The sequence below is a fragment of the Mytilus galloprovincialis genome, chromosome 1, assembly GCF_965363235.1.
Source record: "Mytilus galloprovincialis chromosome 1, xbMytGall1.hap1.1, whole genome shotgun sequence".
NCBI classification, from domain to species: Eukaryota; Metazoa; Mollusca; class Bivalvia; order Mytilida; family Mytilidae; genus Mytilus; species Mytilus galloprovincialis.
Window position 1 is genome coordinate 132,788,886 of NC_134838.1, and position 17,138 is coordinate 132,806,023.

At 35.0% G+C, this 17,138-nt stretch overlaps 1 protein-coding gene across 1 annotated transcript in view; it reads left to right on the forward strand.

Moving 5' to 3' along the window:
- The first annotated feature begins 5,263 nt into the window (after nucleotides 1-5,263).
- Nucleotides 5,264-17,138, forward strand: part of LOC143060552 (protein EFR3 homolog A-like) — a 73,829-nt gene continuing 61,954 nt past the window's right edge. The window contains exon 1 of the mRNA XM_076233613.1: nucleotides 5,264-5,401. Coding sequence (XP_076089728.1) covers nucleotides 5,395-5,401 — 7 coding nt within the window. The 5' untranslated portion in view covers nucleotides 5,264-5,394. The remainder of the gene's footprint in view (nucleotides 5,402-17,138) is intronic.

Here is a 17,138-nt window from a genome sequence, read left to right on the forward strand (position 1 = left end):
TGATTACACGGTATTGACGCAATAACGTGCTTAACGTCAATGTAAAACAAATCAAACGACATATTACATTTGTACTTATATAAAAAAAAAATGAACGAAAAAATGAACGAAAAACAAATATGTAACACATAAACAAACGACAACCACTGAATTGCACATAAATAAATAATTTTGCGGGGTTAAATATGTTAGCAGGATCAGAAATCGATGATATTGTCGGTAAACCAGTAATCCCAGAATTTGTCAGTAAACAAGCAACCCCTGATATTGTCGATAAACCAGCAATCCCATATATTGTCCGTAAACCAGCAATCCCATATATTGTCCGTAAACCAGCAATCCCTGATATTGTCGGTAAACCAGCAATCCCTGATATTGTCGGTAAACCAGCAATCCCTGATATGTCGGTAAACCAGCAATCCCTGAAACTATCGGTAAACCATCAATCTCAGATATTGTCGGTAAACCAGCAATCCCTGAAACTATCGGTAAACCATCAATCTCAGATATTGTCGGTAAACCAGCAATCCCTGAAACTATCGGTAAACCATCAATCTCAGATATTGTCGGTAAACCAGCAATTCCAGATATTGTCGGTAAACCAGTAATCCGTGATATTGTCGGTAAACCAGTAATCCGTGATATTGTCCGTAAATCAGCAATCCCTGAAATTGTCTGAAAACCAGCAATCCCTGAAACTATCGGTAAACCATGAATTCCATATATTGTCGGTAAATCAGCAATTTTAGATGTTGTCGGTAAACCAGCAATCCCTGAAATTGCCATTAAATCAGCAATCCCTGAAATTTTCAGTAAACCAGCAATACCTGATATTGTCGGTAAACCAGCAATCCCATATATTGTCTGCAAACCAGCAATCCCAGATATTGTCGGTAAACAATCAATCTCAGATATTGTCGGTAAAACAACAATCTCTGAAACTGTCGATAAACCAGCAATCCATGGTATTGTCAGTAAACCAGCAATCCCTGTTATTGTTGGTAAACCAGCAATCCCTGAAATTGTCGTTAAACCAGCAATCCTTGACATTTTCGGTAAACCAGCAATCCCTGAAATTGCCATTAAATCAGCAATACCTGAAAATTTTAGTAAACCAGCAAGCCCTGATATTGTCGGTAAACCAGCAATCCCAGATATTGTCGATAAACAATCACTCCCAGATATTGTCATTAAACCAGCAATCTCTGAAACTGTCGATAAACCAGCAATCCCTGATATTGTCGGTAAACCAGCAATCCCTGATATTATTGGTAAACAAGCAATTCCAGATATTGTCTGTAAACTAGCAATTCCTGACACTATCGGTAAACCAGTAAACCAGTAATCCCTGAAATTGTCGTTAAATCAGCCATCCCTAATATTGTCAGTAAACCAGCAATCCCTGAAATTGTCGTTAAACTAGCAATCCCTGGTATTGTCGGTAAACCAACAATCCCTGATATTGTCGGTAAACCAGCAATACCTGATATTGTCGGTAAACCAGCAATCCCTGAAATTGTCCGTTAACCAGCAATCTCTGAAATTGTCGTTAAACCAGCGATCCCTTATATTGTCATTAAACCAGCAATCCCTGAAATTGTCGTTAAACCAGCAATCCTTGATATTGTCGGTAAACCAGCAATCCCTGATATTATTGGTAAACAAGCAATTCCAGATATTGTCTGTAAACCAGCAATTCCTGACACTATCGGTAAACCAGTAAACCAGTAATCCCTGAAATTGTCGTTAAATCAGCCATCCCTAATATTGTCAGTAAACCAGCAATCCCTGAAATTGTCGTTAAACTAGCAATCCCTGGTATTGTCGGTAAACCAACAATCCCTGATATTGTCGGTAAACCAGCAATACCTGATATTGTCGGTAAACCAGCAATCCCTGAAATTGTCCGTTAACCAGCAATCTCTGAAATTGTCGTTAAACCAGCGATCCCTTATATTGTCATTAAACCAGCAATCCCTGAAATCGTCGTTAAACTAGCAATCCTTGATATTGTCGGTAAACCAGCAATCCCTGATATTATTGGTAAACAAGCAATTCCAGATATTGTCTGTAAACCAGCAATTCCTGACATTATCGGTAAACCAGTAAACCAGTAATCCCTGAAATTGTCGTTAAATCAGCCATCCCTAATATTGTCAGTAAACCAGCAATCCCTGAAATTGTCATTAAACTAGAAATCCCTGGTATTGTCGGTGAACCAACAATCCCTGATATTGTCGGTAAACCAGCAATCCCTGAAATTGTCCGTTAACCAGCAATCTCTGAAATTGTCGTTAAACCAGCAATCCCTTATATTGTCATTAAACCAGCAATCCCTGAAATTGTCGTTAAACCAGCAATCCGAGATATTGTCGGTAAACCAGCAATCCCTGATATTGTCACTAAACCAGTAATCCGTGATATTGTTATTAAACCAGTAAAGGGTAGTTTATTATGCAATGATTCTGAACACTACACTGAATCTTCATTTACCAATCCAGGCGCCCAACGAAGGACAGTTTATAATGTAATGATTCTGAACACTACACTGGATCTTCATTTACCAATCCAGGCGCCCAACGAAGGACATTTTATAATGTAATGATTCATTCTGAACACTACACTGAATCTTCATTTACCAATCCAGGCGCCCAACGAAGGACAGTTTATAATGTAATGATTCTGAACAGTACACTGAATCTTCATTTACCAATCCAGGCGCCCAACGAAGGACATTTTATAATGTAATGATTCTGAACACTACACTGAATCTGATTTACCAATCCAGGCGCCCAACGAAGGACATTTTATAATGTAATGATTCTGAACACTACACTGGATCTGATTTACCAATCCAGGCGCCCAACGAAGGACATTTTATAATGTAATGATTCTGAACACTACACTGAATCTTCATTTACCAATCAAGGCGCCCAACGAAGGACATTTTATAATGTAATGATTCTGAACACTACACTGAATCTGATTTACCAATCCAGGCGCCCAAACGAAGGACATTTTTATAATGTAATGATTCTGAACACTACACTGGCACCAAATCTTCATTTACCAATCCAGGCGCCCAACGAAGGACAGTTTATAATGTAATGATTCTGAACACTACACTGGCACCAAATCTTCATTTACCAATCCAGGCGCCCAACGAAGGACAGTTTATATTGTAATGATTCTGAACACTACACTGAATCTTATTTACCAATCCAGGCGCCCAACGAAGGACAGTTTATAATGTAATGATTCTTAACACTACACTGAATCTTATTTACCAATCCAGGCGCCCAACGAAGGACATTTTATAATGTAATGATTCTGAACACTACACTGGATCTGATTTACCAATCCAGGCGCCCAACGAAGGACATTTTATAATGTAATGATTCTGAACACTACACTGGCACCAAATTTTCATTTACCAATCCAGGCGCCCAACGAAGGACAGTTTATAATGTAATGATTCTGAACACTACACTGGATCTGATTTACCAATCTAGGCGCCCAACGAAGAACAGTTTATAATGTAATGATTCTGACACTACAATGAATCTTCATTTACCAATCCAGGCGCCCAACGAAGGACAGTTTATAATGTAATGATTCTTAACACTACACTGAATCTTCATTTACCAATCCAGGCGCCCAACGAAGGACAGTTTATAATGTAATGATTCTGAACACTACACTGAATCTTATTTACCAATCCAGGCGCCCAACGAAGGACAGTTTATAATGTAATGATTCTGAACACTACACTGAATTTGTATTTACCAATCAAGGTGCTTATTGAAGGATACTTCACAATGTAAGTATACATAACAAAATCAATAAACTACTTATAAAACTAATAATTTAAGACAATTAACGTTCATTGGGAAAAATAATTATATTGAAAATCAATATACTTTTAACCTAAGCATTAAAATAGTGAATATCCGGCTAGATTTATACAAAGAGAGACAATTCAATCACATATTTCAGAATTAATGAATCCCGGGTTTCTGTTATAGATAGATATACCCGGCAGATGGGGTATGAGTGCCAATGAGACAACTCTCCATCAAAGTAACAATTCATAAAAGTAAACCCTTAAAGGTCAAGGTAGGACCTTCAACATGGAGCTTTGGTTCACAGCAAGCTATAAAGGGCCCCAAAAATTACTAGTGTAAAACCATTTAAACGGTTGAACCAACAGTCTAATCAATATAAAACGAAAAACCAGAAACACTTATGAACCACATAAACAGACGACAACCACTGAAGAACATCACACCTTTAAAAAAAAAACAACATAACAAACGCGTACGGTACCCTTGATATAAGATATAACAATACAAAAAACAGGTCCGCAATAAGTGGTGCACAGTTAGGCCCCATTTGTATTCCGATAACTTGTCGATATCCGGAATCTCCAAAGCGAACACAAATGTTATCAAGTAGAAATTCAAGTACAGTTTTAGTACAAAAAACATGTCCATTTGACATACAAACATTTTTTGACACTCCAAAAAGAATAAATTTTGCACTATTTTCAAAGTCCTTATTTGAACAATTTATTATCAGGTGTTGTATTGTACCAAGTGTACAAGTAAGTAGATATATAATAGACAGTTAAGTAGTGGAAAATTGCTTGAAGACGGAATAAATCTATTTTGTAAGGTGTTTTGTGTTTGTTAATGGTCTGGGATTTATCGTTAATATGTACACCACTAAAATTAATATTAACTGTTAACTGTTATTTTACTGTACAGAACATGCAGAATTTATATCATGTAAATAGCTTTTATTTTTTCTGTCAAAAATAAATAAACTGTGTCCTTTTACCTTTTACTAGTAAATCTACTCCACTCCCTTTCAAAGTGTGTGTTTTAAGTCATCTGGACTAACATTATTTTATGCTTAAAATGTAATTAAAATAGTAGGTGTTGAAATATTTTTATGATAGATTTTACATTACTACATGGTTTTAGGACAACAATATTCCTGTATAAGGCTTTTATATATTCTAATCTAGTCTGCTCCATGTTTTTAAATAATATCAAATAAAAATAAGGGCTTTTTTTACCGTGTGACACGGGTGCTCCGTTGCAGAGGAATTTACCTAGAGAAGAAGAAAGATGGTCATGACCTTACGCGTATGGTCCGAATACTCGTACACGATGGTCCGGAACATTATCTAAATCATACATACGTATTTCATCGTAGTTGTTTCTTTCACGAATCGAATATTACTTTGCGTTTGGAAAGGGAGAAAACTCGGGGGAAAATAAAAGTGACAGACGATCGCAATATTTCCTCAGTGAAATCGAAATTGCTCTTTATATACATGCATTTTTGGGGAAGCTAGCTTTATAGTTTACGCTTTGAAGAACCGCCAATATGTCAGGTATAAAATAATTAGAATGTATAGTACCAAAAAGCCCCTATGTGTCCGGTACCACGAATTCCAGAGTATTACAAGAACTATTAAAAACCAAGATGGCAAGATTTTGAAGATACATGTACACATCGATTTGTCCCAAAAATATGTTGTAATATTACTTAATATTACAGTATATTTTCTTCTTCCAAGTAAGGAACAGTATTGATACTGAATGTGTATGGTCCAGCCATGTATGTATGTACATTGTCATTGGAGATTCCACCAATTAAGATATCAATGCACCCCTTGATTGACTGCAAGGGTGCAGCGGATCCCTGTACACTCCTTAAAGATAAATGGAGATGTGCCCTTTACAATATTATCCCACCACCAGAACAGTCCCTACCTAACACCACCCAAGGGAGCGTGTAGGACACCAGGAAGTCTGTTATTATGGTGGAGGAAGCCGAAGTACTCAGAGAGAACCACCAGGCCACTAGGTGGAAACAGACAAACCAGAGAGATATCAGAAGATTGATCTCCAGGTTCGAAGTAGGGGACAACTTTGACCAACCAGTCAAGGGTCTAACTTAAATATTAAAGTTATTAGAGAAAAATAACAAACATGTTGTTATTGTGGGATAAAATATCAAAAAACTGTGATAACATATGTATGTTACGTGTTTCAAAGGGAAAATATACAACCTTTATTTTGAAATTTTTTTCTCAAATTCTATTGATATTATAATTTTCTTTATGTATACTAATCTTTGCAAAGATATAACAGCGTAGTTTACCAATCATGCATAGTACACCTATGTTATTACAGAAAATATATTCCAGCAATAACAAAAGGGTGTTATTACAGATTCTCTATATCTCTTTAAATGCTTTGCCCTGACATGCATAACAATTTCTTTCAATTCATGTAAGAAATGATGATCAGAGCTTGTAATGAGGCACTGCGCAAGATTCCAAGTGTCTCATTTACTCTCATACAGTTAGTTACATGCTTGTTATAAGTTGAGCCTTGTTATTACAGCTTAGTTTAATTTGCCCTCAAAGGCCTTGTCTCATTGATTTACCGTGGTTGATCAAAATTGTATTAATAGAATTAGAAAATTAGTATTTAAGGTAAGATATCTATAATAAATAACTGATAACTACATATGTTATTACAGATTAAGGAAAAAAGAGTAGACAACTCATGAAAGTGTCTGTAATAACACATGCATGTTATTTTTCTCTGATAACTTATTTAAGTTAGACCCTTGACTGCCAACCAAGGCCCCCAAAGTACCCATTCTAGTTTAAACTCCGGTCTGGGTACCAGAGATGTGTGTGAGAGGGTGAAAATTACTCTTCTGATGTACTGATATTTTTAGCACTCTGAGTGAGAATCAAACTCAGGACCTTCAGCACCGTAGCCATTGGTCTTAACCACTAGACCATGAACTCACATGATTATTATGATTTTAAGATATTAGTGGTGTTTACTCAATAAAAGTGCAATATTAATGGATACCAAGTACCATCTTGTAGGACCGAAGTGCGGAAGGAATCTTTTTACCCAAGGACGATACGAGATTGGAATGCCCTACCACATACTGCCACCAATACAGGTAGTCTTGAATGCTTCAAGACTTATCTACACGAGATGAACTAGATCAACTCCAAGATGTTTTTAAATTCACTGTACATGTATATATGATGTATAGCACAAATTCTTATCAATTAATACTTATTTCTTATCAAAATTTTAAACATGTTAAATGCGCATCCAAAAGTGGCAAAATAATCAACTTATTGATGATGGTTGCATATTGGTAGAAGTTGGGGGTAGTTTATTTTCAAATAGGTCGACCTCAGGATCTAAAAGCAGTGCTCTAACCAATTGAACCAGAAAAGATCTTCCCTGACTCAACTAGTTAGACTACCTTTTAATTATATCTCCAGGTCTACAAAACTTTTCTTAACCAGTAGTCAATACTTTTTTTTTTTTTTTTTTTTTTTTTTTTTTTTTATTTGTTTTTCAGTAGTCAGGCTTTTACAATCCCTTTACATCACCACCTGACTATGGTGTTAAGGGGTTTAATATATACAACAAAAAATTGACTACATTTTTTTTCTTCTACTGTGAATATACATTATAATAAAAAGGGGAAAAGAAAACACACACACATACACACACACATTCTCGCAGTTGCATTAACAAAACATGTATATCAACTTGTGTATTGCAAAGAAAAATGTTATCCTTGTAAAGATCTGCTCTTTATAAATTAAGTTTCATTTTTTTTTATTTTAAATATGATTTGGATCAAAAGTAATTATTACTAATCATTAAAAATGTAATCTACTGGGGCCCAGAATTTTTGAAAATAAGGTGTGGTACCATTTTTCTTTGCTATATAATGTTCATTTTCCTGATATTTTCTTATTTTTGCTAATAGCCCTATAATACTTGGTTTCTTTTCATACAATTTACATTTGTATATATAGTTCTTTGCAATAATAATGATCAAATTCAACAGTAAACTCTCATTTTGAAGACCAAGAAAAATATGCTTCTTAGATAATGTAAAGTTCACAAAATATCTTTTCAATTTTTGTGAAAAAGATTGCCATATAAATTTGTTATTGGACATTCATAGAATAAATGCTCCATGGTTTCATCAGAAATCTTACAAAAAGAACAAAGCTTTGAATCTTTAAGTTTAACTTTATACAAGAAAGTATTTGTTGCAATTATTCTGTGTAAAAATTTGTATTGAAAAGTCCCTAAATAAGTGTCTTTACATGATTTTCTTAAAATAATATAATATTTTGACCAATCTGCAATTTCAATACCTAGTAATTGCTCCCATTGTAAGAACTTTTCTGTTGGCAGTTGCACATTTCTGTCAACAAGATCTTTGTATACAAACTTTGCCTTTTTGTTACACAATAATCTTTCCAAAAAATTATCAATACAGTTAAAAGTTTCAAAATTTACATGAGCAATGTTTTCTTTAATATGTTCTCTCATATACTTTGGAATCTTTGCAATGAGACCATAATACTTTAAAAAATTATTTGTTTGAAGTCTTGGTCCTATCTGATCAAAATTACAAAAGTCCTTAGTCTCTAAGTTAATAAGGTCAAACAAAGACTGCACTCCCCTTCTCTGCCACTGAATAAAGTACGGAAAATCTACTAGAGGTGCAAAATTTAAAATATCTAATGACAAAATATCTTGAACAGAGATATTGGTAGCAGGCCTTGCTACATGAAAGCTAAAAAATACATCCTTCCAAAAAGGATTGCTAAGACTATCAGAGATCTGTCTGAGTTTCTCCTTTTCAAAATGCAATACTCTTTCTCCACCATACTGTTCAAGGCTTTTTAATAATAATGATTGCCAACTACCATATAAATTAGATGAAAACCTCTCTATCCAGCCAATCTTAAGGTATATATTAAAATAATGTATATTAATCATATTTAAACCTCCTTGTGGAATATCTCCAATTAAGGCGAAGTGTACGTAATTAAACTACACAATGGATTTTTTTAAAATTTTACATGTAGATTCTGCTTGTAAAAATAAATCGGAAAATAAAATAAAAAAAGGGGGTAACCGTTTTCGTTTTTGAGATACGAGCTGTTGAAGTTAACAGCATCATACACCAAAATTACAAAGGATATATAGGGAATATAGTGAAATTCGGCAGGAATTGTTACATTTCCAAGATTTTCTATTATATTAGACAATCGATTTTTTTTTTTTAATTTATGAGATGATTCTAAAATGTCTGAGGAATCGATTGGTGCAAAGAAAGTCCTTAGCAACCGTGCTACTTTTCAAGCTATACCCTGTTAAAGTTGAATCTTGAGTGTAAAAAAACAAAAAAACAACGACAACGTTATTGACGTCGCCGCAACAGTTACGACGTTTCATATAGTCCTATACTTGTATGAAATATATACCGTTTTGTTGGAGTTCGTGTTGCTCGGTCTTTAGTTCTTTATGTCAGTACGTTTTGTGTACTATTGTATTGTATTTGTCTATTATATTCGGTTGCGTTCAGAGATCGCCAAGCTAGAAAACGGTTGACATTTTCTTCATTATGAACTAGAACTATTTTCGACCTTGGTGCCTTATTTTTTGTTAAAATCTAAACACTGCGACGCGTTTCCAAAATCTTTGTTCCCATAAAACTTCATTTCATCAAAGTCTCTTCTCAGAATATCAGCCATCTGTCTGGCACATGATAACACATCAATATTTAAGTAAATTTAAGTTGTGTGGTAATTCTTAGTACATTTGATTTAATCTTATCTTTGTGCCGCATAAGCATCTCTATAATTCAACACATCCCTGAGCCACGACATTATATATTTTATGCATTGCATGCGCTTCTTTTTATCACAATCCAGATCGGCCAGTAACCGTTGTATAACTTTAAACGTCTGAAGACAAATATTTGCGTGAAACATTTTTGTATGATTTTTATTTCTGGAAATCAATCTGAAATCTACAACAGTCCATTTCAGAAAGTCGGGCTGGACCTTTACTTTTATGTGCATTCGGGATTTACACAAATGGTAACCCGAATAATTCAGTCGTATTATTCAGCTGATGTACGAATGCTACATTTCTCGTGTGGGAGAAAATGGGACATGGAAAGGGCTTGAATTATTCGAGTTACTCAAATTGGAACTCGGGAATATATTTCTAGCTGTTCGGAATTCGCGGCAACAAATGATTGTTTTTCGGCATTACGGTATTGAATCAATAGAGATACCAATTATTTCTTTTAACAAATTCGAATACCAGTCAGTTTATAGGACTTCAGTTTGAAATAGGGGCGGCAATCCATTCATTTTATCCAATCAATTGGAAAAGGGGGGGTCAACATTGATAGTCAAAAGCCTTGTATTTCAGTGGTTGTCGTTTGTTTATGTGTTAAATATTTGTTTTTCGTTCATTTTTTTACATAAATAAGGCCGTTAGTTTTCTCGTTTAAATTGTTTTACATTGTCTTATCGGGGTCTGTTATAGCTCACTATGCGGTATGGGCTTTGCTCATTGTTGAAGGCCGTACGGTGACCTATAATTGTTAATGTCTGTATCATTTTGGTCTTTTGTGGATAGTTGTCTCATTGGCAATCATACCACATCTTTTTTGTATTGAAATATTCGATAATAAACGTTGAATGTAGATTATATGAACTACAAAGTCTCATATTATAAGACTTGTAAACCACAGGCTTCTTAATTATTGTAAGATCATGAACTAGGTGAAAACCTAGAGCTGACCGAGTTCGAGATCCTCATGGATAATCATCGAGGTCGTTAAACACCCCTTGCAGTAAAGTTTGGTTAAATTTTAAAAAAAAATCGAAATGTTATAGTCTGAACACATTTCACCTCTCATTCCACTAAATATTAAATTGCAGTTACAAGTATCACAAAACTTCCATTACCTCTTTTCTTTAACCATAATAGAGGGAGGAGGGAAGGAGGGATCCAGATCCCGAAATCCAGGGCTTAAAAACACGAAATCCGGCGAGGTCCCGAATTAAAAAAAAATTAAATCCCGACACCCGAAATTCGGAAATAGAATTCCCGGATCCCGAAAGGGTCAATCCCGAAATCCCGAGCTTAAAAACAGCCTATCCCGGAGTTCCGATAAAGGTCCCCCCCTTTCCCCCCTCCCCCCCCCCCCCCCCCCCGTAATTCTATATTCTATTCATTCGTAATCTTGAATTGAGACTTGATACTTCAAAATTACATTCTCTAATTTTGAACGATGCACACAGGCACAATAAAAGAAAACAGATTTCGCTATATATCTCTTCGAAATTGGAATTTGTGAAAGAAGAAATGACATGTTATATTTTATCTTACATGTGTACTTTCAATTTCAATATGGTTCTAAATTTAGATTTAGTTTTCCCATAAATTGCGGACGGAATAGAAGACACCTGTTTATTTTCTGCACATGTAGAAAAAGTTGAAAACTGGGAGTTGAATGACATTATTTTTACTTATTTTAAGATAAATGTTAGAGTGAGACAATTTTTAAGTTACTGAGTAATTTTTGGGGCATAATTTGTTTATTTTTTGTTTGTTTTCCGTCTTTGTTCTTCCGACTGGTAAGTTTTGCACTAGTGGTCAAATTATTCTCTTGGTATCGTCGGATTTCTTATATGAATATAAATCATGTCCTTAAATTTTCAATTGCACAAAATACGAACATTTCAACGTCTTTTTAATTAAACAATTAAATTCACACGTCTTTCATTAATTATTTGTAACCTATTATAAAACTTTACGTTGAGTACTGTGTTTTTCGTTCAAGACTACGGCTTTTTAAAACGATATTGTTAGGTCAATTCAGGTTTCATTTTAATTAATTTGATATCAATAGAAGAAAAATTGTTACATGGTTATTTGTTTATTTGTTTATAATTTTGTTGTGAGGCGTTTTTTCTTTCTGTTGATATTTGAACACGAAATGCCTTCTCCTACGCGTCTAAAACAAAAAAAAAAACAGTGTTTTTAAGTCCGGCTGCACACAGAACAACGTACAGAATGCTGTGATTTCTTATTGGAGTTATTTAGATAATTTCTATGAGGTTTAACACAGCACAGGCGTGCTTGTTGGATTCATTATAGACCGCAGAAAGTAGTTTCTCTTTCGTGTGTCCTTTCTTGGAGTAAGGGAGATAACTTGCGTAACTAACGACGAACGTTTTTAATCCCGTATTCCGCTAGAGGCGTGCAATTACGTACACTTCGCCTTAAAGTACTTCGTCTAATTCGATCAGGTTTTCCATTCCATATGAATTGAAAGAATAAAGTATTCAATTCATTTAATTTTGACTCTGGCAAGTTGGGTAGTGCAGTCAACAGGTGAATTAATTTTGGAAGTGCCAAAGTCTTAATAACAGTAATCTTTCCCATTAGGGTTAATTTTCTATGTTGCCAACTCTTAAGAATGCCTGACACTTCCTTTATCTTTTTGGAGAAATTAATTTCTGGCATACTGTCAAGATCTAAAGAGAATTCAATTCCCAAAAGCTTAAAATTTGAAGAGCACCACTGAAGTTTTAAATCAGGACAAAGAATCAGATCTGAATACTTTTTATTCCCAACCCACACAGCTTTAGTTTTAGAAGAATTAATTTTTAACCCAGATACTTTGTGGAAAGAGTCAAAACAATTTAAAGTCTCTCTCAAAGAGGTTTCAGTTCCATCTAAAACAAGGAAAGTGTCATCAGCATATTGACTCAAAAGGGATTCATTTTCATGAACAAAAGTTCCCTTTATTTTGGGGTTTGACCTTATTTTCATAGAAAGTAGCTCAACGCCTATAATAAAAAGGTAAGGGGAGAGGGGGTCACCTTGTCTACAGCTTCTCTCCAAATTAAAGAAGCTTGAAAGATGGCCATTATTTATAACACAACTTGATGCTTTCAAATAAAATACTTCAATACTTCGGTGTTGACATGAATATCAATAACATGGTCATTTTTATAAATTTTCTGTTTACTAAACTTTGAATTTTTCGAAAAAATAAGGATTCTCTTATCCCAGGCATTGATTACCTTAGCCGTATTGGGCATAACTTTTTGGAATTTTGGATAAATGCTCTTCAACTTTGTACTTGTTTGGCTTTATAAGTATTTTGATATGAGCGTCACTGATGAGTCTTGTGTAGACAAAACGCGCGTCTGGCGTACTAAATTATAATCCTGGTACCTTTGATAACTATTTACACCACTGGGTCGATGCCACTGCTGGTGGACGTTTCGTCCCCGGGGTATCACCAGCCCAGTAGTCAATACTTTGGTGTTGACATGAATATCAAAAACGCGGTCATTTTTATAAATTTTCTGTTTACTAAACTTTGAATTTTTCGAAAAACTAAGGATTAATTTCTTATCCCAGGCATAGATTACCTAAGCCATATTTGGCATAACTTTTTGGAATTTTGGATAAATGCTCTTCAACTTTGTACTTGTTTGGCTTTATAAATATTTTGATATGAGCATCACTGATGAGTCTTGTGTAGACAAAACGCGCGTCTGGCCTACTAAATTATAATCCTGGTACCTTTGATAACTATTCTCCCTTTTCTTTTTTTCATGCTGCGTACCATTCATGAGGGTAGTAATGCCCTTTACCATCAATCGTCAAACGGTCATTTTTAGCTACCGTTAGCGTAAAATTGATTAAAATGTTACCATGATTCGTCAAAATATCGTTATCGGAATTCGTCAAACATGTCAACGGTCTCAAATAATTATCGTTACCTTTATTTTTGGAAAAAAATTAACGTGATTTCTCAAAATCATTCAATCTTTTTATCGTCTATTAAAAAGAAACTGCATATTTTATCGTCATGCACCAAAAATTAACATTAACGTCATTTGGCTAGAACTTTTACCATTATTCGTCATGAAGGTACCATCCTCATCCATCCAACAACTCACACTCACAGGTCTACTACTGTACAACCCGGAGACTTTCACTCAGAAATCCTAGAGCCAGTTCCCTGCATGTCAATTAAACATGTACTGATCATCATATGACCTGGTCAACCCTCATGACCATATCAAGCTGCCACGCTCTTATGTACCAGTATGAGCATGATAAGATCTTCTTCTTTTTCTTTTTCAGTTTCAGAAAACCATCAACAAACTGAATGTTTACTTTCTGTCTGGTTAAAATTTTCAAAATTAGTGAGTTTCTGATCTAGTGATTAAGACAAATGGCTATAGTGTTGAAGGTCCTGAGTTATATTCTCACCTGGGGTGCTAAAAAAATCAGTACATCAGAAGGGTAATTTTCACCCTCTCACACACATCTCTGGTACCCAGACCGGAGTTTAAATCAGAATTGGTACTTTGGGGGCCTCAGTTGGTCAAAGTTGTCCCCTACTTTGACCTGGAGATCAATCATCTGATATCTCTCTGGTTTGTCTGTTCCATCGAGTATTTCAGCTTCCTCCACCATAATAACAGACTTCCAGGTGTCCTAACACTCACTTTGTGTTGGATGGGGAATGATTGTCCTTGTAAAAATAATTTTCGTATAAATATATATATGTTAGTGACATTAATCACTATAGGGAGTGTACATTGTATATGGACATGATGGATGCCACTTCGGATAACGAAGGTAAATGAATTTACCAGTACATACAAACATAGATTTATGTTTTTATGCCCCACCTACGATAGTAGAGGGGCATTATGTTTTCTGGTCTGTGCGTCCGTTCGTTCGTTCGTCCGTCCGTCTGTTCGTTCGTTCGTTCGTCTGTTCGTTCGTCCGTCTGTCCCGCTTCAGGTTAAAGTTTTTGGTCAAGGTAGTTTTTGATGAAGTTGAAGTCCAATCAACTTGAAACTTAGTACACATGTTCCTTATGATATGATCTTTCTAATTTTAAAGCCAAATTAAACTTTTGACCCCTATTTCACGGTCCACTGAACATAGAAAATGAAAGTGCATGTTTCAGGTTAAAGTTTTTGGTCAAGGTAGTTTTTGATGAAGTTGAAGTCCAATCAACTTGAAACTTAGTACACATGTTCCTTATGATATGATCTTTCTAATTTAAAAGCCAAATTAAACTTTTGACCCCTATTTCACGGTCCACTGAACATAGAAAATGAAAGTGCATGTTTCAGGTTAAAGTTTTTGGTCAAGGTAGTTTTTGATGAAGTTGAAGTCCAATCAACTTGAAACTTAGTACACATGTTCCTTATGATATGATCTTTCTAATTTTAAAGCCAAATTAAACTTTTGACCCCAATTTCACGGTCCACTGAACATAGAAAATGAAAGTGCATGTTTCAGGTTAAAGTTTTTGGTCAAGGTAGTTTTTGATGAAGTTGAAGTCCAATCAACTTGAAACTTAGTACAAATGTTCCCTATGATATTATCTTTCTAATTTTAAAGCCAAATTAAACTTTTGACCCCTATTTCACGGTCCACTGAACATAGAAAATGAAAGTGCATGTTTCAGGTTAAAGTTTTTGGTCAAGGTAGTTTTTGATGAAGTTGAAGTCCAATCAACTTGAAACTTAGTACACATGTTCCTTATGATATGATCTTTCTAATTTTAAAGCCAAATTAAACTTTTGACCCCAATTTCACGGTCCACTGAACATAGAAAATGAAAGTGCATGTTTCAGGTTAAAGTTTTTGGTCAAGGTAGTTTTTGATGAAGTTGAAGTCCAATCAACTTGAAACTTAGTACACATGTTCCTTATGATATGTCGGTGCCATATAGTTTTACCCTTGTCCGAAATTCTAAAATTTCGTAAGTCCGTCATTTCGTCCTTCCGCAAAAACCATCATACAGAGTTATTTCTAAACGCCGGACTGGCTGACTTTTGGTGTGTGAGTTAACCATGATGGTTACTGATCAAGTTTAAGTTTCGTTCCACTGCGCTAATTTTTGCTGAATTTACTGGCTTTGTACTTTGATAAATTGTTGAAAATCACAGTTATACAGACTTTTTTTCTAAACGCTTTCCTTTATTAGGCTGATTTTTGGTGTGTGAGTTAACCATGATGAATTACAGATCAAGTTTAAGTTTCATTCCGCTCTGCTAATTTTTGCCGAAATTACGGAATTTTGGACTTTAAAAAATTGTTGAAAATCACAGTTATACAGACTTTTTTCTATACGCCTCCAGATTTTGAGCTAATTTTTTATATGTGAGACTACCATCATTTTTGTGTCCTCATGTGTAATTCAAATTGCAGATTTTTCTACTTTTTGAGACAGAGCTATTTGTGTCGCTTTGACACATCTAGTTTATTTTTATTTTTAATTTAAGATAAAAACATGATTGCCTGATTACTTCAGGTGTGGATAGGTATAAAGGAGCACATCATGAGTGAGTGTACCCTTGAAGATTTCTGTGGAGGTGTTTTTTGTTATGACAGGGGATAATTTGTTCCCGTCTTTTTAAATTGTTTGACAAAAGAAAGAAAATTTGTAGCTGTCCTTGTTACATTGGATTTGTCTGTAAGCATCTTTATTGGTTGATCTTGTAATGGTCTGACTCTTTTGTAATAAATTTTGCGATGGATTGGCAATATTTTCGTTTGTAATTTTGTGAAACATTATTGGCCTTGTTCTTAGCTGGCGTTCTTGTAATGTTTGCCATTTCATGGTGTCTAGCATTTCAGACACACTGCTGGTATTGTGATGTCTTTTACATGCATACAATGTACATTGTACCTTGCAGCTTGTCTCTGTACTTTTTCTAGTGATCATATGTTTTCGCTTGTATAGAGGTCCCATACAGTAGGCAGTATTCTAGTGTGGGTCTTATGATGGTTTGGTATGCTCTTTCTTTTATTTTTTGTGACTGCACTTTGAGATGTACACCGATGTTGTGAAAAACCATATGTCATTGATGGTACCAGGGGGATTCAAAACCCTTAAATTTAGAATCTAAAGGAAGTGCTCTATCCAATTGAACCAAAGAAGATCTTCCCTATCTTAACTTGTTAGACTACCTTTATTTCTCCAGGTCTACAACAATTATAAATATTTTGTCTGAAATTGAATATTATAAGTCATTGTAAGATTGTAAAAATCTTAACCTTTAACATGCTGGGGTGGTGACATTGTGACTGTACCTTTAACATGCTGGGGCGGTGACATTGTGACTGTACCTTTAACATGCTGGGGCGGTGACATTGTGACTGTACCTTTAACATGCTGGGGCGGTGACATTGTGACTGTACCTTTAA